This window comes from Triturus cristatus, chromosome 7 (genome assembly GCF_964204655.1).
Source record: "Triturus cristatus chromosome 7, aTriCri1.1, whole genome shotgun sequence".
NCBI lineage: Eukaryota > Metazoa > Chordata > Amphibia > Caudata > Salamandridae > Triturus > Triturus cristatus.
Genome location: NC_140590.1, coordinates 1,002,469,002 through 1,002,491,517, shown reverse-complemented (window position 1 = coordinate 1,002,491,517; position 22,516 = coordinate 1,002,469,002). Strand labels below are relative to the sequence as shown.

The 22,516-nt window shown below is 43.0% G+C and overlaps 1 protein-coding gene and 1 long non-coding RNA gene across 2 annotated transcripts in view; one reads left to right on the top strand and one right to left on the bottom strand.

The window, feature by feature from the left end:
- LOC146810990 (uncharacterized) overlaps positions 1-22,516 on the bottom strand; it is a 711,140-nt gene that overhangs the window by 377,023 nt on the left and 311,601 nt on the right. The gene's annotated exons all lie outside the window — the stretch shown is intronic.
- The window catches only part of LOC146810991 (solute carrier family 22 member 4-like), a 381,961-nt gene that overhangs the window by 223,409 nt on the left and 136,036 nt on the right, over positions 1-22,516 (top strand). Inside the window, exon 4 of the mRNA XM_085618044.1 lies at positions 4,255-4,426. Within this exon, the coding sequence (XP_085474170.1) occupies positions 4,255-4,426 (172 nt within the window). The remainder of the gene's footprint in view (positions 1-4,254; positions 4,427-22,516) is intronic.

Sequence of the window (22,516 nt, the reverse complement as noted above, 5' to 3'; positions counted from 1 at the left end):
AACACTTGCCTGTTGCTGCCTTCACCTCTCGTTCCTCTTCGCCCCCTCCCACGGCAGGAAGCACCCGGCACCCAGGCTCCCATAGCCAATCACATCGTTGTGATTGGTCTGAGCGGCGTGGTTCAGAGCTCAGTCAGGGAATGGGAGGCTGGGCATGTTCTGCGCCCAGGCTGTAATGCAGCCTGGTGTAGAACATGCAAAGTGCGCATGACAGTTTGGCCAGCCCGAGATGGCCAGCCAAAGCGTCTTGCACACTTGGAGTGGGTAAACCACTCCTGCCCTGCTCTGTGAGCAGAGCAGCCCCGCCCCACCTCTACCCAGCTGAGCAAGGACGGAAAATAAAACGTTAGTTATCATTTTATTTTTTCCTTGTTTGCCTGCTCAGTGGAGCGATGCTCCTCCGCCTTAGCGGAGGACCCACCGTATTTGTCACTAGGCAAAATACATTGGGATTCAGAGAAAGGGGAGAACTGAGACCACTTTTGAGAGTTAATTTCTTTGGTAATTTCATTTTACCTTAGTGTATAGCTAAGAGTGACTCTTAATATTGTAGTTTCTAGAATTGGAGACCTTGAAATTCCATAAACTGCATTTTAATCCTATGATTAGGTGCTGAGAACCCATGAAAGGTATGGCAAATAGATGATAGAATGTTTTCAGGCATGCACTTTAATATAGTAATCACATGGGGGAAAGATATGCCCTAGGAGATTAACACACAATGGTGCACCGAAAAAAGAGGAGGTGGATCTATAAAACCATGTGCCACAGGGCTATAACCAGTTATGGATCCACAACATGCATAGTTGGTGAATGCAGGCTACACAATGGGTGTACATGGAGAACCTGATGATTACACACCGGAAGTACTCAGAGAAATTGGAGGCTGAGGATGTTTTTATTTATGAAGACATGTGAATGAATATTTGAAATAGCAATATTATATGTTTGACCTTGGCTCATAATATGCTTGTATTGCATTTAGAACACACTTCACATTTGCGTGGCAAGAAGATTGATTGATCTATATCCTGAAGAAGGTAGTTGTAAGGCGATAATTCCACCAAAATGTGTGTTGTCCGTCTGTGGGGGTCCCCAGATACGACGCAACAATTGCGGATGAAAAAGAGGATGCACTCCATGTTGTGATAATAAGACATTCTGGGGACGTATTAGTAGTTGGAATAAGTTTGTATGAGTGTGTGTGCATAGTATGTATGGGAAAGCTTTGAGTAATGTGGGGCTGTGAATGATGAACCTATGTCGTTTATTGTATATAAAAAAATCATAAACCAATTATGTTTTTTTTAATGTGATGCTTACACAAATCTTTTTATTTTACAAATTGTCATAAAAGTGATAAAATGATGACAAACTAAATAAATTTACTAAGTAATTGAGCTGGGTCAATATTTTATTTGATGATTAAACCTAACAAGAAGCAAAACAAGTTAATGGGGAATATTTATCATTGGTACAATGGTTATTTCCCCCCTGTCCTATACCTAAAAGTAATTGTCTGGGGGGGTGCCCTTTTTGTGTGTTGTTCCTTTTGTATTTAACTCACTCTTGCATGCATTGTGTGTAGCAACGTACAGAGTGTGATGCTTGCTTGTGTGTACCAGTGAATGGTGCATAACATGGATGAATGTGGGCTCCATTTTGGAAGCCCAGGGCCTGCAGATATTTGTGAAGGTGAGGACTGCAACCCCCAGACAAGAGATGTGGAGTGCTGACATTCTTGAGGGCTGAGATTGGAACACATACTTGAGGGAGGGGAGCAGAGCATCCTCTGTGCACACCAAAGGTCTATTTGATTCCAGGAAGAGTTACTGGTCAGTGGGGCCTGAGCTCATTGTCCGGGAGATGATGGGATCTGCTAAGCTTTGCACTGTGGACTAGGGAATCTTGAGAGAGAGAAAGGCTTAGGCCTTTGAACCTTTATAAGGCATATTTCGCTATAGGCTGACACCCAGGTGTGATCCCTGATTACTCTGTTGGCTTGTGTTGTGGGTCTGTGGCAGGCTGTCCCTTTGATAAAGAGCAGTGGAGAGAGAGCACTGTGAAGGAGCTGATACCCGCAACCCAAATTTCAATGACTCTAACACTAGATCACATATGTGTCTGGATTTGCACTACAAAGGTGGGTGTCTGGGTCCCTCACTCATTTCAAAAGCATGGTTCATTAGGAGAAAGGAGATCACCAAGACTTCAAGTTGTTGCAACCAGGACTGGGGACACAAGTGTGTCAGTTTGCCATTCAGGTGAGGGCCTGTCACTCAGGAGCCAAGAACACCTGCCCTATGCCTGGAGCACCAGCTTTCTGCTTCCCTGCAAAGACCCGTGTGCTTGTGAGGAGGAGGGTGAGCCTGGGGGGAGCAAGGCCCAGTGGGGGTCCTGTTGAGTGGATCCGCGTGAGTGGAGTGTGAGGTGCCTGCTCCACTGTGTACCAATGTTACATGAAAGCTGTCCACTCTCTGGTAGAAGTAGGTCATTCTCATTGGGACTGCTATGAAGTTGAGGTCTGTTGCCTGGTGTCACTGATCTCACTGGGGCTAGCCCCCATTTCTGTGACCAAACGTATGCCAGGAGGATTCCACTGACAATTTTCGGGCCATCACCAATTGCACTGAGACTGTTAGGGCTATCGCCCATTGCAACTGAGGCAATTGTCTGTGACCCCCCCCCCCGTATGCCAGGAGTGGGCCACTGGTCAGATAATCCAACCTCAATGGGACCTTTACCGTACCCTTGATCCCCAGATGCTAGGAGGGGGCCACTAGGACTGTTGGGGTTGTCATCCTTGCTGGATAAGTCTCTGCAACCAGCAGAGGAACTTGGGGGCCAAATCAGAAGCCGCTCTGCAGCATTGCAGCTGCTTCAGTACCTTACCGGCATGAACCGGGAAGAAGGAGCTGCTGCATCTGAAAGCCATCCCGGTCTGCGACCGCCTCTGCATGCTGACCCCACCAATGGCAGAAGGAAACATGCGAGCTGGTCATTGCTGGAGCACAGGAGAGATGCACAGAGGCTCCCGGACACTTCTGAAGGTTGTAGTTGGGTTACTTTGAAGCAGTGCCGCAGGCTGTTTTGAGCTTGTATGGGCTAGCCAGTCTCCCGCCCAGGGGACTGACATTTCAAAACTAAAGTCGAGCTGTGATGAGCACCACTAGGGCAAGCTGAACTTGGGGATCACCTTCCAAAATCAAGCAGGGATGCAGTCTTTAGCCTAGAGGAGAAATGGAGGTAGAGAGGACCAGCAGGGCTTGCGGTTGGTTTAGCACTAGGGCGCTAGCCTTGAGAGGCGACTGTGTGGTTTTATTGTGCTGTGTTTACAATGATAATAAATACTGCTTTATTACACAAAGTAAATACAATCAACATATTGGGGTAATTGTGGGTATTTTGAGTTATGAGCTTATGCCCGAAGAGCCTCGGATTGCCCGATTCAAGTGTTGTAGGGCTAGTATTTGGCCCAGTTACGCAGGACCAACAGTAGGTCGGGCCATGGGACATCAGGTGTTAAAGGCCTCTACCCCCACTGTTTTCCCAGTAACGCTGGCTTGCCCCGTGGCCATCTAAAAGGGGGTTTCACAGTTAAAGTATCTTGGTTGCTTTGCTTTTGGTATCCGTGATATAATAATTGCAATGAGAGGCAGTGGTAAAATCTCTTCATGACCATTGCAATCGCCATAATGCGTTTTCGTTACTGAAATGTGTACATGCATGTATGTGCACAGGAGCATGGGCTAGTGGGCTTCCTGGGTGCCTCGGGGTGGGTTTGCCGGGCTCACCTATCCTGCTGAATGACATGAAAATACTGGAGAAATAATTCGTATTCGTCCTTTATATACTAACTACCTGTGACCTGGTGTACATTCAGTACCACCGGGCCGCATTTTTATTGGTGATGTTGAAATCGAGCCAAATGTCGAGTCACGGACCATTAAGTGACTAAGGGTCTGGTTTTGAGTTTAGCAAACTGGTTACTCTGTCATAATGAGATGAAAGTCCTATCAGTCCTGTTACAAGGGCCATATGATATAATGCACTTGCAATAAGGTGAACGGGATATAACTGTATCGTTGTGACGGAGTAACCCATCGGCCAGGCTCTAAATCAAGCCCCAATTTGCCAGAGAGAGAGCTCATCGGTTGAGAACTTTCCATTTGTTTTTATTTATTTGGGTGATTATGATTAAAAACACTTGTAAAAAAGTCAAATACTAATGTGTGCTACTCTTGTTTTGAACAGGATCAGAAATTCTTGGCAAATCTGCTCGTGTGATATACTCCACGCTAGGAGTGTGCGTGTGTTTCGCAGTTGGATACATGGTACTGCCCCTGTTTGCTTACTTCATCCGAGGCTGGCGAATGCTGCTCCTGGCTCTGTCTATTCCTGGCTTCTTATGCATCCCGCTGTGGTGGTGAGTAGACCAGCGTTGCCAACCTTGGCCTTCAAAAATACTTCTCTGAATGACGGGCATTTGTCCTGTTTGGATTCTGAAGTCACCTGAGAATTGTCATATTTATATTGCAAGACTTAGCACGTATTACTTTATTTTAATTTTAAAATAGAATATGGATTCCAGGGTTCCAAGGTTGGCATAATTGTTTGAAGGAATGTAGGCATGTCATAATAAAGTTAATATTTTCCTTGTTCGAAGGCCTGTCTTTCATGGTTCCTGTAGTGTCGCCAGGAGCTGGGCCTCACCAATTGTATGTTACGCACGGGGGGCTGAACTTGAAGACTCCGCGTGTATGAGTATGAGAGCGCATGGCGTACGGGCAGGCGTATTGAATAAAAAGCCCATGGAGCCCTGTTATGGCTCAGTTTAGAAGACCACTACCGAAACTGCTGTGTGTGTGGTCCTTTGGTGCATGCTTGGGGCCTACTCCCCAACACTACAGATCCCTTGCAGAAGTTAGGATGAGAAAGAAAGGATGGATGACTGAAGAGAAGGAGCGCCTGAGTCGAGCCGTGCGAGTGGTGTGGCGGTATGTCGTGAAGGTGGTATTCGTGAAACCAGTTTCTGGAGATAACTGAGAAGACACAGTTATTCTAGAGATTGCATCTGATCGTAATGAGGTAGGAGAGAAGAGCTGGTGAGCAGTCCTGTACAATAATTCTTAAGGTAGCGAGAAAAAAAAATCTATTGAGAATAGTGTGTTGGAACAAAGAAATAAATGTTTTCCACTGAGTGGTGTGAGGGGGAAACTGATTCAGTTAGCACTTCAGGGTCAGTGAGGTGAGCTTTTAACAAAAGGAAAACTAAGACCGAATTCTTGTGGACCAGTTATGGAAAGTGAAGCAATTGATTGCAGGCAAAAGGAAGTAGAAATATGTGAATGTGTTGGGTAAAACATGAAAAAAATGTTGGGTTAAATTTCACTATCCCATACATTTCATGAAAGAAAACGGAATATTTGCAAGGGTCTTGGTGGGTTATTTTTCGCAATGAGGGGAGGCTATATTCATGAGTTAAATTACCACCAGACATTCCATTGAAGTTTCACCTCAGGTTTGTTTGAAGAAGGGTTACCGACATTGTTGTAATTGCCAGTGATGTACAACTGACATCCAGTGACCATCTGTCTTTTCTGACTAAGAGTGTAATTAAAAACTTCTGCATATAAATCCCAACCACGGGCAACAGCAGGGCTGGACTGGCCGTAGCGGGCACCGGGCGTTTCCCCAGTAGGCCGCGTAGGGACCCCTTCCCGTTTGCGAGTGGTTTACCACCTACTTGTAGTAGGTGGTAAACTGCAAGTGTTTTGCGGCCACACATGCGGTTTCAAAACAATAGTACATGGCATGGTGACTCGCTATTAGGAAAGGACGCCCCTTCCTAATAGCGAGACTCTCAAGATAGCATTTGTACATGCCATTACCCTTTTTTGCGGTCGCAAACTGGAGTATCTCCCCTTTGCGACCGCAAAAAAGGGTCGTACATCTGGCCCAAAGTCTCTGGTGTGTGTTTATTCCAGTTAATGAGATTACATGAGGCTGGGATGCGTTTGCTATTATCTTGGTTAAAATGGAGAATCCAGAGGCAGGAAAGAGTACAAGAAGAAAGTGAAGAGATGGATTAGGTCCAGTAAAGCAAAGTGGTTGACTTAAATGTGGAGGCAGGCTTAAGGTTAAGACATCTAGATGGTATGTTAAAAAGTGCAGCTCCGTTTTTTAGTGAAAGAGGCGAGATCAAATTGGCTGATCATGAATAAGGGTCAAAGTGTAACAGATGTCATGTAGCTTTGCAGAAAAGAGACTTGAGTAGGCAGGAGGAAGTAAAGTTGGTAGAGGTGAGCTGAACAAAGGAAACAGTGGAGCTATGCAAGTGAGTGATGAAGAGCTGTTGAAAAGACAGTGTGAGAAAAGTGACTGCGTATGAGGGTGGTATTGCAGAGCATAATGAGGAGGAGGAATGCGGGGTGGGTATGATGAGTGCCTGCCAAATTGCATGACTGTTTACTACTGCAAGCTTTTTGTTCTTTGTTTCTTCCCTTGGTGTGTGTGGTTGGCTGAAGTGAATGTGTTTGGATTGTTTTTGATGGATTGTCTTATTGGGGTTGTGCGTGGAATGAAATAACAAACTGCTTGTGTTGATGTGTTGGTCTTTAATCGGTGTTTGGTGAACTGTAAAGCAAGGCTGCTATTTGGTGGCTTGTTTCAATTCTGGTGTGATTTTAGGTTGTCCCTGTCTCCTTTGAAGACCTCTTGGAATGTTGTGTAGGTTGATTAGTAAACCTTCCCACTTGCATAATCTAGTGTGCTCCTTGGACCACATAAAGCACCATATTGAGTCACAAGAATAGTAACTGGAAGGGTTAATGATTTTTAGATTCAGTAAGCATTGAAGGAATACACTTTGGAGCCAACAAATCCAACAGGGTGCTACTTGATAACAACTTTCTTAACTCTCGGTCTCCACAAGGCGTTGCTTGAGAGGCATTTATGTGTTTATATGTTGCAGTGTTTGTGTGTATATGTTGCAGCTGAGGGTCATACTTCAAAGTTGGTGGGGGAGGTGCTTATGCAATAAAGGTGTGTCTCAACAGACCGGTACACTTCAGGCTTTAAAGATTATCTCAAGCTGATCTTGGGCTCTGTATATTTCATTTCCTCATAACCCTGGGCGCTGATAAAGTAGCGGACACAGGTTCTTTTCTGAAGGGGGTGTGAAGGGCCGTATTTTACAATAATTGTTTATTAGAATAATACATTTATCGCGTAATTATTTTTCCCCCGTCAAAAGGGATAGCATTCTTGCCCAAGGCCAGCAGTGAGAGATGCACACAGCAATCAATGTATTTCCCTCAGGTTGAACGTTTCATATTCCCCATTGATCTAAATTCTTTTTAGGTTTGAAGTAGGGGTACTTCGTCCTGTCATGTCACACTACTGCATATAACATACAAGAAGGGACCAGTCATTTGGTATGGGAATTTGCTGACTTTGCTGTGTACTTAATTCTTTGTAATGCTGCAGATGAGCAGGACATATTAGGAAGGGAGTTGGTGAATCCTGGAGGAAGCAGAGCATACATGCCAACAGACCCCATTCAGGCGGAAGACTCCTGATGTTTAAAGCAAAAAATGGCTCTAAATCAACTTCCTCCCACCTGACATCGCCCCCGCGTCAATATAATTCAATAGGGACAATAAAAGCCACCGATTATGTCTGAAAAATATCCCTCTTTCTTTTTAGGTCGAGCCTGGGCAGCGTATGTGCTGCTCTGCGAGGCATGCTGTTCCTGGATGTGCAGGCCTCGAAAAATCATAAACCTGCAGGTCTAGAGACTAATAATCTACTCTACCAACTTGAAATGCTCTTGACCCCTAAACTGGTTTCAAAGGATGTGAACGTGGGCAACTATTTAAAATAATTGAACTTCCATTTTCTTTATTACCACATATTAGAGCACCTTTGAAACGTGCGAGATCAGTATGTCTGCTGTACAAAAAACTCTTTTGTTTACATTAATAGACAAAACTTTTTTCCACGTATAATTCAAATCTAGCCAGAGGATACACCTGACCCCTGACTTGCCTCTTAGTTCATTAACAGCATTGTCATCAGGGCGGGGGCAGGAATGTTTCTCAAATCATGTTTAGAACCTATCATACATAATTAAAGCATGTAGTGGTAGCACACTGTCATTTGTGATCAGCAGCTTTTCCGTTGAAAAGGCCACAAACTTTCCCACTGACATGTGGTTTTACTAATAAAATGATATAGTGTACAAACAAGAAGGTTTGGAAATAGAGTTTCTGCAAACATGTTTAATTTGTATATCAGCAAGTAAAGTTAAATGGTTTGTTTTGCTCCTATTTAACTCTTTGGCACTTCTTAATTACAAAAAAATGTGCTTTCATAATTCCGGATATATTCTGAAATATGTGTTAATGTTAATTAACAGGCTATTTATTTAAATGTTATGTTTTAGAGAAAAATAACTTAGATCTTGAGACAGCTCACTTTACAAAAACCTCTAACTATAGTGAGAGAGAAAAAACATAAACTCAATTTTCCAAGCAGCAGTTAGTAAAAAGACAAACTGACATTTGCCTGCTTTCCTTGAGCAGACAGCAAATGTGTCAAGATAAAAACAAGATTTAATGGCATCTTTATTGCTCATTCACTTTCTGAATGAACAGAACACAGGCTCCTTTCCAGCTTTCATTCACTTGCCAGATGGGACTAGTAGCTGCTAAAAATAGCTAAACCTGATAATCTTACAATTTTGAGTGGGTGAGTTGATTTTTCGAGGCGTGACGTGGGCTTTAAGCACCAGCCTTCTTTTCAGTTGGCTTCCTCTTACTGTTCTTTATAAATGGACGCTTGTGATTGGTCAATAGGCATAGTAGTCCCTCCTTTTGAATGTTCGAATCCTTCCATCCATGAGGAATGCCCCTGCTACATGTGCAGTCATGCTTCACGTTATTTCCCAAACTTCAAGCGCTCTTCTTTTTAGGTTGACCTACCTCTGCTCCTGTTCCTGCCATGAATTTAACCTTGTGGTTTCTTCATTTTTTTGCACAGCCGCGCCGCTCTTAATCCCTCCGTGCCCTTCCCCACACTACCTAACCCCTCCTACAACAGTACATGCACGCCCCCTGCACCCCACCGAGGTCTGACCTCTTGAAATTGTATCCTCCTTTCACTTTTGCCTACTTTCTTCTGTGACATCCTTTCACATGAGACCTTCACGTTGCCGTGCGTTGACTGTACACTGTTTTACCAGGTGTCTTATTTTTTTCACATGATCTACTTGTTTGTCTTCCAGGCCGTATCAAAATTATGTCCAGTCTCTTACCCCCCTCCCCTTTGCACCCACTATTTTTCCACCCCTCTCATTTCTCCTAAGCTCCATCCTCATCTACGCACCCTTCCTCCTTCTCGCATTCCTCTTGGTAGCCCTTGCCTCGTTGGGTGTACACAGTACAGATACCCGAAAAGGAACAAAACAGATGGAACAGAAAAGCCCAATTGCAAGATAAAAGTCACTTTTTAGAGAAGGGGGGGGGGTGGTGTCAAAGGAGCTAGGACACTGGGGCGGGGGCGTGGGAAGCTTCGGGAGTTATACTCGGGTGGATGATTCAACCAGGGAAAAAAGCATTCCGACACAACAGTGAGCCTGGCAAGACATGTATTAAAACATCACGAGTGCTTCTCCCACAACTCAAGAAAGCGCATTATGTGGTTCACTTTTAAGCCAATGGATGTAATAAGGAAAAAAACTGCAAGTCCCAGAATGAAATGTGCTTATTAATTAATGGGTGAAATGCCTCGATAAAGGTCTCTACACTGTTTATTGATTTGGATATTCTGGACAGCCTCGCATGTCTCCTTGCGCTTACTTCAAAGCACTAACCATTACCATGGTCCTTTTATACTGTTAACAGGGGCGTAGCTTCAGGGGAGAGAGGTGTAAGGGGTGTTACACCCCCCTAATAAATGCATTAATTAATAAATAGTTGGTTTCAGGAGCTTTAAGTCGGATCTGGTAAGTGCAAGTCAGATTTCATCTGGGATTTTTAAAAACTCATGCGCACATTCTGGGCTCTGTTTTGAAGGCCTTAAAACATGGTTATTTTAACAAAATACTGTGTCTTAAGGACCTCTCACAATCTGCACTCCTCCCTCTTTCCAGTGGGCCTTAAACCTTTCTCTTGTGCTGTTCTCATTCAATAATTAACATAATATGCCAACGTGAGTGTCTGAATATCTGAAGCTCCCCCCCCGACCAAGCTTCACCACTGACTTCAAAATACATATGCACTCGTAATAAATGGTGACAAGGAGAGGTGTGCCCTCTGCTGGCAGTGGCTAGGACTTTGTAAAATTACGTACGTTTTTAGGTCTCGCGCCTGCGTTGCTGTGCGGAGCACTGTTCGCGCAGCGAGACACCTTTTGTAGGGGGGTCTGAAAACGTACCTAGGAATTGCACACGCTCGTGCGTGTGCTTTTCCTTTTGGCTTCCGTGATTGGGCTTTGCGTGCGTGTTTAGTTTAAAGAGAGCACGCAATAGGCCAAAGGCAGGTGAATTGCTCCGCCCATGGCCTATTGGTGTCTATTACGCGCATTGCTGACATGTGTTTTCAATTATCGTGCCCAGACACGGGCGCAATAATTGAAACCACATGGCTTTTGTGGCGCGCGCGCACACCACTCGCGGGCATGTTTTTTTACAATAGCGATAGCTTTCGTGATCGTTCAACTTGTAAGGGTATGGGAGTTGTACCAAATATGTTTGAGTGATTAAATCACGTTTACTAAAAACCACCTGAAATAAAATTCCCCGTTTCCAGCACGTCACACAGCACAAAGCAGTTCCAAACTCTCGAAAAATCTACATTTTCTTATTTGCGCCTACAAATTCACACACGTGCAGTGGAAGTTAATTATCTTGCTCTCCCCGAATTTCCTTCATGTTTTCTTGACAATAGGGCCTTTACTGTGAGTTATTTCTGCACATAGCCTTCGGGCGCCATTCTTGGTTTACTTATGAAAATTAGAACATATCCACTGGTTTCTTGTTCGCCACATAGTCGATTATTTCTGCGCTTTTATTTATATCCAGGTGCGCGCTGTTTTCAAAGACCATAAACCACACGACCATCAGCAGGATGATCGAGATTTAAATGCTTACCACTGATATATACTGTTACCTGGAGGTAACGACTTCGAATCCCTCAAAAGGCCTTCTCTGCAGTTCGTCCTTATATAGGGAAGCATTAAGCTGCCATACAGTTGGAGTTAAGCAACACCTATTGTTTACAGCGCTTGGAGACATCACGTCTTTGATTTGAAGCGCTGTATAAAACAAGTTATTTTCGCTATAAACCCCGACCCACTCTGCGTACACCAACACTCCTCATTCACAAGTGTCTTAGAAGAGATGGTGACCCCTGGGTCTGTAAATAAATTATGCTGAACGTGGGCAGACAAGGTGTCACTTTCACGCATTGGGAGTGGAGGGGGCACGTTGAGGTTGTTTAAATTCATATTATGGGCTAGGGACCCAGAGGGTCGCCTGAGAGGCGAGCGGGGTTTATATATTTTCCTGATGGAGGGTGGCAGAGACTGGTCTGGGTGTTTGCTGACTATTTCTTTTTTTGCTGGGGGTGTAGGGAAGGTGGGGGTGATATATTTTGGAGGTGAATTGTTCATTGCATACATCTGAAGTGAGGTTCTGAGGCAGAGTAGAGGGTAAGTGACAGCCTGCGTTTTATAGACATTTTTGAGAGGTTCCGTACACACGCCGCATCAATGTCAGTGTGTAGACGACGGGGGTGTCACGTGGGGGTGGTTCATGCAGTTCAGGTCACTGCCACTGTACGAAAGGGGGGCATTAATCCCTGCAGCTGCAAGTGGCCTGGAAACCTTCAATACATGCTCGCAATGCTAGGATGATGGCGCTGGTGATGAGAGTAGGGGTGTGTATGTGTGGGGGTGGATAGTTGGCCTTAACGCTGGTGGTATGCAGATACTTATTATTAAAGAAGTTGTTGTGACGGGGTGACACTTCACTATAGTGACAGTGTTTTCTTTTCACAAGAAACACATCTAGACACAAAGTAGCTCCCTTTATGCTGGAGGCTACAATGACAGACTGTGCTTTTTGAGACAAAACATACTTTTATTGTTTTAGGGGGGGTGTGTGTATTGCAATGCAATAGGTCTCGGATTACTGAAAGTATTAACTATTGCCGTTGCATTATTATTTGCAATTACAATAGCTCAAACTTTCAATAATGCGAGACCTATTGCATTGCAAATGCTTGTTATGAGATTTGCTGGTATTTCATGACCTTTTTTCATGCAAAGGCCTACTCTCAAAAATAATAACAGGATACTACAAAGAGTCTGGTACAGGCTGAAAAAAACTCCTGGTGAGACACTTTCTGTTAAAACTAGTTTTGCGTAAGCAAAAAGTAAACATAATGTTAAGAAATGTTTTGAATTACACATTACAAATTACAATACCGTAAATTAAAGTGTGCACTGATTGGTCCTGCACGTGCACTATTTTGTGTTACTGGGTGACTCTGGCTGGCACTGCACGTGCACTATTTTTGGGGTTACTGGGATCCTCCATGGTTGGCACTGCATATGTACTATTTTGGGTTACCGAGTGAACCCATGGTTGGCACTACACAAACACACTAGTTTGTGGTACTGATGACTCCTTGGTTGGCAGTGCACTATTTTGGGTTTGCCCTGCACATGTATTTTTTCGAGTTACTGGGTGACTCACTGGCTGACACAGTACCAATATGGGTTACTGGGTGACTCCTTGGTTGACACTGCAGTACAATAATGTGGGTTACTGTGTGAGTCCATAGTTGGAACGTGCACTATTTTGGGTTCCCGGATGACTCCATGGTTGACACTGCACTATTTTGGGTCACTGGGTGACTCCATTGTTGGCACTGCACGTGCACTATTTTGTGCTACTGATGACTCCATAGTTGGCACTGCACGCTCACTATTTCCGGTTACTCGGTGACCCCATGTTTCCAAGGAAGCAGCACTCAAGCTCTGTCTTTTCCTATACAAATCTGTGTTCTCATTTGCTGTAAGTTCAATTTGATCTACTCCAGGACTACATCTCCCAGAATGCATTAGTTTGGCAGACTAAACCCCAGGAATGGCACACTGCACTTTTCATGACATCCAGTTGTGCGGTACCTTTAGCAGCAGTAGAAGAGTGAAGGTGGGACAGGCCTAGGCGTGATCAGATCAGTGATGGGTGCACCAAGAGACTGTCTGCCCTCTTTTCACTTAAAGGAACAGGCCTCTGCTTCATTTGTTCGATGCCTCATCAGGTGTAGTAAGCGCTATATAAATGCAATTTGAAGCAGATGTTTAATCGGGGTGACAAACTCACCTTAAACTATATCAGTAAAGTTTGTGGTCACCAGTGGAAAGAGACCTTCTGAGGTAATGTGCCACTTTTGTGAACAAGCATTTGCAATTCGAGAGATCTTGCATTTACGCAAGTTTGAGCTATTGGCATTGTAATTGACAATGCCTTTAATTATGTTTTGGTTTTTAAAACAAAAATAAAAAGTTTTTTATTTACAATGCTAATAGCTTAAACTCTCGCAGATGTGAGACCTGTTCCATTCCAAATGCTTGTTTATTTCAGCTCCCTATGCTGCGCTTTCACTTTAATGGCAGCCACGTCCCTCTCTCTAGATGACCAGCGTCTAGAGAAAGGTGCGCGGCTGCCATTAAAGTGAAAGCACGGTATGGGATGATTTTACCAAAAAAAAAAAGAATTTGTTTAGGTTGTCAAACAAATATTTTTTTTTGTAAAAGCGCCCCATATCATGCTTTCACTTTTACGTCGGCCACGCACTTTTCTTTCAGACGTGGCTTGTCTAAACAAAGGTGCCTTGCTGTCTTGAAAACTGGGTGAGTTAGGGAGAGCCTGTCGTGCTTGCAAAAGCAGCTAAATTAAAGACCTTAAAGAAAATAGTGCTCACAGACTGTAGCTAAAACAGACTGTGTAACAAGACAAGTAAAAAGTCCTGTCCTCATGGAAGGTTACAAATGCAGACAAGGCGTTACTAAGGTGGGATTAACAGGCCTATTAACGAATCAGAAGCAACCATTTAGAAAATACAGTAGCAGGAGCCAGTTGAAAAGATGGGTGGAGAGTGGGCTGAGCTTCACGTCCAAGCCTGAATACAGCATGCCTCGCAGAGCAGCGCATGCGCTGCCAAGGCTCGACCTAAAAATGACATACTATCGGTATCAAAGGTTTGCATCACGGCATTTAGGCATCACAGGGAGAGTCAACAGCAGGACCTGCGTTCACTGCAGATATTTGTAGACTGTATTATGGTCTGGGGGCTAATTCTTTTCATTTTACCACTACTTGTTTTACTTTTAAGTCTGGGGTTAACCAAGACCTTTTGATTATACTAAAATATGCATAATATACTTACTTAAAGGGACTTTCAGCCTGTTGTTATTTCACAGTATATCAGATAGAGTCTGTCCATTTGAAACCGTTCTGTTTTAAGTTATCCTCTTTTTTTACTTTTTTTGCTTTCCCCTTATTTCTTTCTTTCCTTCTTTCTCCCTAATTTCTTTTTTTCCTTCTTGCCTTCTTTCCTTCTTGCTTTCTTACATCTTTTCTTCTCTCTTTTTCTTTCTTTCATTCTTTTTTCTTCTCTTTTCTCTCTTTTTCCTTCTTTCATTCTTTCCCTTTTTCCTTCATTCTTTCTCTTTCCTTCTTTTCTTGCTTTCTTAAATTTCCTTCCTTCTTTCTCCCTTCCATTTCCTTTTCTTTACTCATTTCCTTCACTCTTTCATACGCTTTTCTCTTTCCTTCTCTCCATCTCTCATTCTTTGTTTCTCTTTCCATTTTTCATTCTTTCTTTGCCATTCCTTCTTTCACCGTCTTTCATTCATTCTTTCTCTTTCCTTGTTTCTTATGTCTTTCTTTCTCATTCCTTCTCTTTTCCTTCCTGCTCTTTTTCCATTTTCTTCTTTTTCTTTCCATCCTGCTCTTTTTCCATTTCTTTCTTTTTCTTTACTTTTTTTTTTTATTTCTTTCCCGTCTATGGTAATGTGTATTTTTTGGACATCCAAAAACTTTATTTTCTTTTTTGCAAATGATTGTTCTCTTGTCACATTGATGAGTTTCCAGCGTATACCAAAACAATAACGTTTTGCAAAATCACAACAATACAAGAATTGCCAGAAGGCTGGGGGCTTATGCCAGACTTACTGGCTTTTCCAATGCTTGTTATTAAACATTTATATTCTTAATAACTCTTACAGAAATGCATTAATCCTCCCCGGGGGCTGCATAGCCCTGTTCTAACCCATGCATTGGTGTCTGGTACCCTCTACTGACATAAGAAGTTGGCACACGGCTCCAATGAAATTTTCCCTAGAAAGCAGGTGGTACTCACAAGTGTACACATGGAGCAATACTGCAATGGCAGGGATGTCTTGTGCACAGTTGTGTACACTGTGGAAAAACACACACATGAGTGCAGAGGGGAGGATTTATTTACTGAGAGAAGGAAACAACAGTACAGATGGTGTAATCACCTCCTGTGCAAGGATACTCAGAGCTCCATGTACATGTCTTGTGATAAAATGTGTGATGTGCTGCCCTACCTTTACCAGTCCTCTATAGAGAGGAAGCGTTCACTGTTTCTGCCCTACCTGCATTGGTTGTCTATAGAAAGGAAACTTGTACTGTTTCTGCACTACCTGTACCTGTCCTCTATAGAAAGGAAGCATGCATTGTTTCTGCCCTACCTGTATCGGTCCTCTAAAGGAAGGAAGCTTGCACTCTCTCTATCATGCACTCTTGCCGCCTCTGTCATATTGGTTCACTTCTGGTCTTTGAGTACAATTTCTTTCTTGTGCCTTTTCAAAATAACCTTCCCTCAAATTCACGCTTTCCTCCTCTTCTTCAGGTGTCTTCTGCGTACACAGGCACACCCTCTTTATTCGACTGTGGCCTGCTCTCTCCTTTATCATGTCATTAACAACTCAAATAGCTCTAACTCTCACAAATTCAAGACTGATTGCATTGCAAATGCTTGTTTCTAAATGTTGGCAGCCACGGCTGAGCAGTTGCAGAAGTTTCTGCCCTACCTGTGCCACCCTTCCTGTACCTGTCCTCTATAGCAAGGAAGCATGCACTGTTTCTGCCCTACCTGCATCGGTTGTCTATAGAAAGGAAACTTGCACTCTCTCTCTCATGCACTCTTGCCGTCTCTGTCATATTGGTTCACTTCAGGTCTTCGAGTACATTTACTTTCTCGTGCCTTTTTCAAAATGTCCTTCCCTCAAATTCACGCTCTCCTCTTCTTCTTCAGGTGTCTTCTGCGTACACAGGCGCACCCTCTTTATTCGACTGTGGCCTGCTCTCCCCTTCTTTCTCACTCACTCTTTCTTCTCCTCTGTCTGAAGTACATTCACCGCTACGTGCACAAACTACCTATCCCTCTCTATCTTCCTTTTGTCTATTATGTGCAGCTCTTACTCCTATCTATTCACCATACCACACAACTTCACTACATAAATACACTACACAATTCCACAGCTAACAATTCCAATTCAACCCACAAAAAATCCACTCCAGACCACATACATCCACTCCACTGCAAACCAAAACACATTGGGAAAAGACATTGTCATTAACAACGCAAATAGCTCTAGCTCTCACAAATACGTGACCGATTGCATTGCAAATGCTTGTTTCTAAATGTTGGCAGCCATGGCTGAGCAGGAACAGAAGTGGTGCACTCTGGGTATTTTAGTGTGTGAGGTTGTTTGTTACTTTGAGTTCCTGTCTTCTATGGTGCTGTCTGATGCTGTCCTTTGGTCGTTCGGGTATCTGGACAGCACTGCGGGGTTCCTGGCTCTGCCTCATTGATACTGTGTCCGAAGTGGTGGTGAAGATTTTGTCATAGTAACATAATTCCAGAAGCCTTTTCAATGTGAGCCAGCACCACTCAGTGGTAATTTTGTGATGTGCACTCCCTGAATAACATTTGTGCTCTGGGCCGGCGCAAGGGCGGTGCGATCGGTGCCACCACACCGGGCGCTGACTTGGGTGGGGGCATCATATTTATTGTTTTAAAGGCACCAGATGCCACCTTCCTTGTCCCAGCAATTTTCAAGCATCAATAAAAATGTCACCATAACTCTGGTGATTAATGTCCTTCCTGGAGAGAGACCGGAGCTTCGTCTGGTAGTGGAAGTTTGACTCATCATAGCGCAGAAGGTTAATATGGCTGCTGCAAAGAATGTGTCCCAGTCACATCACAAAGTGCATATAATATAAATAGGTCAATGGGTTATCGCTTTTTTCAGAGAGATCCTTATTTTACTTGCAGTTTAAAAGTTAAAATCCTAATATAGAGCAGTGAGCTAGCTATTAACTGTCAACTGCAAGGAATATATTATAGCTACAAGTTTTTTGCCCAGTCTTTCCTTATCTTAATATTGCGAAAAGGGTTCATTTGGGTAGAAATCAATTCTTATTAAAGAAAACCCCTTACATTGGTGTTACATTTTTAATTCTGAATTTGGGCTTTTTCAGACCAAGGATGCCATGTGACACCCACACCTTGTAGGCCTCAGTCATATGTAACATATCCTATGGACTGATTTATACACGTATGATTGTCTCCGTGCAACATATGTGTGATGTAAAGTGTTCTGACACCTTGAACTGGCATGAGTGGTGCTATAAAACTAAATGAATCTAAAAGATAGTAGTTATGGAGACTTGGGGGGCATTGTCAAATGGTGGTAGTGAGGGAATCCGTGGCGAGGTGGTCATTGGGGGGGGAGGCGAGGGGCGCCAGCAAGCATTTTCACACAGGGCGCCACAAGTTCTAAAGCCGGCCCTGTTTGTGCTTGTGTTATAGGTGACCCTTAAAAGATGTTATCTTGGTTGGGAGCGCAGTACGCCTGTATTGGGGAATATGGGAGGCAGCACAAACCACCGACACCAATATAGTGTGAATAAGGCTTCTTTTTATTGAAACAGGTGCACATCACAATTTTAAACCTGGTCTTGCGCTGCATCCCTCACCGCTAAAAGTCCCTACTCCGCACAAGTGTAAACCTGCAATTCTGTACCTCCTCCTAAGCTGACCCTCAGCAATTGGGACCCTTAACCTTCCCTGCTGCTTTCTACAGCAACTATTATCCTGTAACTATCCCAACTTCCTAATGAACCTTAAAATTACTACCTAGTCCAGGTGTGACCTTGACCTTGCCTACCCATTCTCTTCTGGCCTGGATTGCCACTGTTAACAACAATAAACCTGGTTAAACCATGCCAACTTACCTGCCCACCGCTATGCACTTGCCTCTAAAGCGACAACCAAACATTGCCTTCTTTCCCTCTACACCTGTTCTAACACAAAGCCACCCAAATGCCATAAAAGCCACCGGCAAAACAAAAAAAAACATTATACCCTGAATCATAAGAGTGGGTGGGGCAAAAACTCTCTGCACCTAATACTTGCCCCCCGTGTACCACATTAAATTGGTGTCTGGCGACCCAAAATGTCCCCCTTTCATACCTGGGCCAGACCTCTCTGTATTCGGCTTCCTCACAAACCCCCATAGTTAAGTATTTCCCAGAATAGATATTGTGGAAATTTAGTGGTTGATTTTAGTTCTGTTCCACTCAGTTCCACTCGGTGCTTAATTTGTAAAAGAATAAGTGCTGGGTCCCAAAGTTTTGCTAAGGAGCACACAAGCAGCACTATTGAAGGTTGGGTTGATGAATACCAAAACTGCATAGCCTTGACTCCTCCTTAATCCACCGTCAAAAGACTTCCTGCCTCTTTCTCTTGCAGGTACTTTTCATCCATGATTTCTCGTCGTGTCACTGTTTGTTCTGCTCTCTCTTCCTCCTTCTTTGGTGTTTTTGTCTCTCTTGCTTTGGATCAAAAACTGTTAGAAAAAAAGGAGTGCTCGTCCCTAAAAAATGAGTGCTGGTGGGCCACATGAGCAACCACCGTCTCAATTTAAGCACTGGTTTCACTAGAGTCAAACTACTATTTAGGGCATTTCTCTTTCCTCCTCTTCTACTTTAGTTCATTCCAATTGGAGTTCCTGCTATTGGTTTTAATTCATTGGCTTTTAAAAAAATATAACATCTGTGGAGATGGCAATCACTTTAATTGTTTTTGTTCAGCAGTTCGTAAACCTTTTTGCTTATGTGGACCACCACCGAACCAAAACTGGAAGACAGGGACCCCCAGACTAAGCAATGTCTATGATTTGAGTCTGAAAACAATATGTAAAAATACAGAAAAAAGTAAACATCAAAAAATGCATTCATTATTTCAATTACGAGATGGGACATTTTCAAAATTAGGGCATGATTTAGAGATTGGCAGAATTCTACTTTCTCACAAATGTGACGGATGTCCTGTCTGCCTTAATATATATGCATTAGGATATCATGAACTTGTAATGAGGAAAACAGGATATTAATTTTATTTCTTAAATACAAAGTGAAATGCTAGACTCCAACACACCACTTTGTCTTGCTTTGCTTCAAATGCATGTTAGCGTTTTGTCAACACATAGGAGTGATTCAATTGAAGCAACCAATCACTTTTTCTGTACATATGTTTGCTGTACTTGTGCTGCTCCCACGAATCAAGCTAAGGATACTAATTTAATTTTTTTGCATCCAATTTCAGATTCTTTTAGAAACCATTTTAAAAGTTTAATTTTACAGTTTGCTTTTTATGGTTATATACTTTATTAGGCTGCAGATATTCTTGTTCTATACAGTTACAAACCTCATGTGGTGTCATAGACCCCCAGGGGTCACAACTACCAGTTAAGAACCACTGTTTTAGTTTGTTTATGATTTTTGGGTAATTTGTGCATGTTTTATTCAAGCACAAATAAGTTAATTTACAATGAGAATCATACAACCACCAGCTCCATTTCTTCAACAACCAGGCTAACCTTCTGTGGCATGGGCAATGTGGATTGATCTTTTTGAAGCTTACATTTGAGATTTGGAAGGTTTTGATTGAGGCCACCAGAGAAAATTTCTCTTCTGAAATTACTTTTGGGGGCGGAAAGACTAAAATACAAGCATTTACCCTGCCAAGGCGATGTGCTGTAATCTTAGACACTTAAAAATAAGCTACACAGAAAATGCAGGACAAGTCCGAAAAGAAAGTCAATATTTTCTTGAACAGTTCCACTCATGCTCTCAAGAAGAATGGGAGACTATTGATGAGTGTGTTGCTTTTCTTATAATGCTAAAAGCATTGTGTAATTTTGAGAATATAACTTATGAAGTCTGGATGAAAACAGGAAGTACAATAGGTATTGAGTTGAGTTGAAACATATAGGGCCAGATGTACGACCCTTTTTTGCGGCCGCAAACGGGAGTTGAAAAATAGACAGAGTTCCCCTTCCAAAGAGTGACTGCGGTTGCCTGCAGGGGGATGTCTGTGGGGCTCCTCGGAGGGCGTTCTGACTATGCACCATGCCTGTGTCACACAGTCAGTGTGCCCCTCAATAGCGTCTGTATTACGATGCAGAGGCAAAGTGTTTTCTCTTTTGATTGGGGGCCAATCTACCAAGCAAATGCGAGAGCTCCACCTTTAGACTGTGCCATACAGAAGAAGCTGTGCAGGCATCTGCAACGTCTTCTGTAATAACAAAGTGCCCCTGGGGTACAGAACACAGGTGACAAGTCCGATGCGTCCTTAGGGCACTAAGTGTAATATTGCTCCAGATCCATTGTCAAGAGAGTAATTGGTTTAGTGTTTTAAGGCTCTTTGGGTTCTAGTAAAAGTTTGTAAAGGATTTTTCAAACAAAATAGAATCATGTAGACCCTTACTGAAAAGAGATTGATAAGTTTGCTTGGGAGTAAGCACAATACGAATCCTTTTAAGCTATCAAGAATTCTAATATTATTTCTCCTGGTTTGAAGACTTTTGTTGCTGGCGAGAAGTGTATTTTAGCGCTGAAGACGCAGTAAATATTGTCTGGACTCTACCCTTTCCTAAAGGCATTCTGGCATTCAGTTCATTTTAGCATTTGGTTCCAGGACTCTCAAATCAATGAAAGGAATTATTCAGTTATTTCGAAAGAGATGTTACTGTGCTTTTGGGAGGTGGAACATTTCTGCTCATTTATGTGGGCCACAAAGTTCATCACCAGCTGGATTACAAGCAGTTATTAAACATTCTTTCCCCAGGGGTGAGGAGGTGGCAAACTCTCAGAGTGAGAGTGGCTATCCTCTTGGCAGCTAAAATGCAGTCATTTGGTTATAAATTGAACATGTTCCAAGAAAAAAGCAATACCCAGGCTGATCGTGTCTTAGGATGATGACAAAGATGAAGAGTGGTAGTGTGGGGTTGCTTTTACTAGTTAGGATATAAGCAGCAGGACTGGCTTTAGGGCGGTGCGACCGGTGCCACCGCACCGGGTGCTGGCTTCCTGGGGGCGCCGTGTTTGAAAGTTTATTATGCTTTTGAGGCACCTGCTGCAGCGTTTCTTTCCCCCGCAATTACCAGGCCTCACACAAATGTCAAGATAACTCCTGTGATTAATTATCTTCCTGGAGAGAGATCAGCATTTTGTATAGTTGAGGTTTTGACTTCGGTGAAGTTAGTGCAGAGGGTTAATATGCCTGCTGCAAAGAACATGTACCAAGGTGATTACAGAGTGAGTATGATGTAAACAGATCAGCAGATTACTGCTTTGAAAAGAGACATCCTTTTGTAACTTGCAATTTATAACTTAAAGTCCTAATATAGAATAGTGAGCTATTAACTTTCATCCTAGAACTGCATACACACTGCAAAGTATACATTATTAGAACATTGATTAATGTTGCAAAAAGGGTTAATTTGGCCAGAAATCGATTATTATTAAAGAAAACTCCCAACTATGCTGTTTCTTTTTCGACTCTGAGTTTGTGCTTCCCCACACCAAGCACTCTTAAACTATACTGCCTACCAGTATGGATGACATGTGACTCCTACACTTTTAGTCCTTTGGCTTATGTAAAATTTCCTATACACTGATTTACACACGTATGATTGATTGTCTCTGTGTAATGTGTGTGTGAGATGCAAAGTGCTTGGACACCCTACACTGGTATGAGTGGCACTATATAACTAATTCAATGCATCTGAGAGTGTGTGGTTATGGAGACTTGGTCACTGTTAAGGGTGCTAGTGAGAGAATCCGTGGTGGAGGTGGTCATTGGGGGGGCGCCAAAAAACATTGTCGCACAGGGCACCACCAGCACTAAAGCCGGCCCTGATAAGCAGCGTTTTGTTTAGTGTCTGTCACTAAAAGTAGAATTAGACACCATATTTGGTCACCTAATCTTCATGCATAATGCATAATGAAGTGGATAGTACAAACATGTAGTGTTTGTACCAACAGTGATTCAAAAAACGCATTCATGTGTGTGATTAGTTTCCATAGTTCACTTTTTCTAAGGTCCTTGGTGCAAGTTCTTCATTG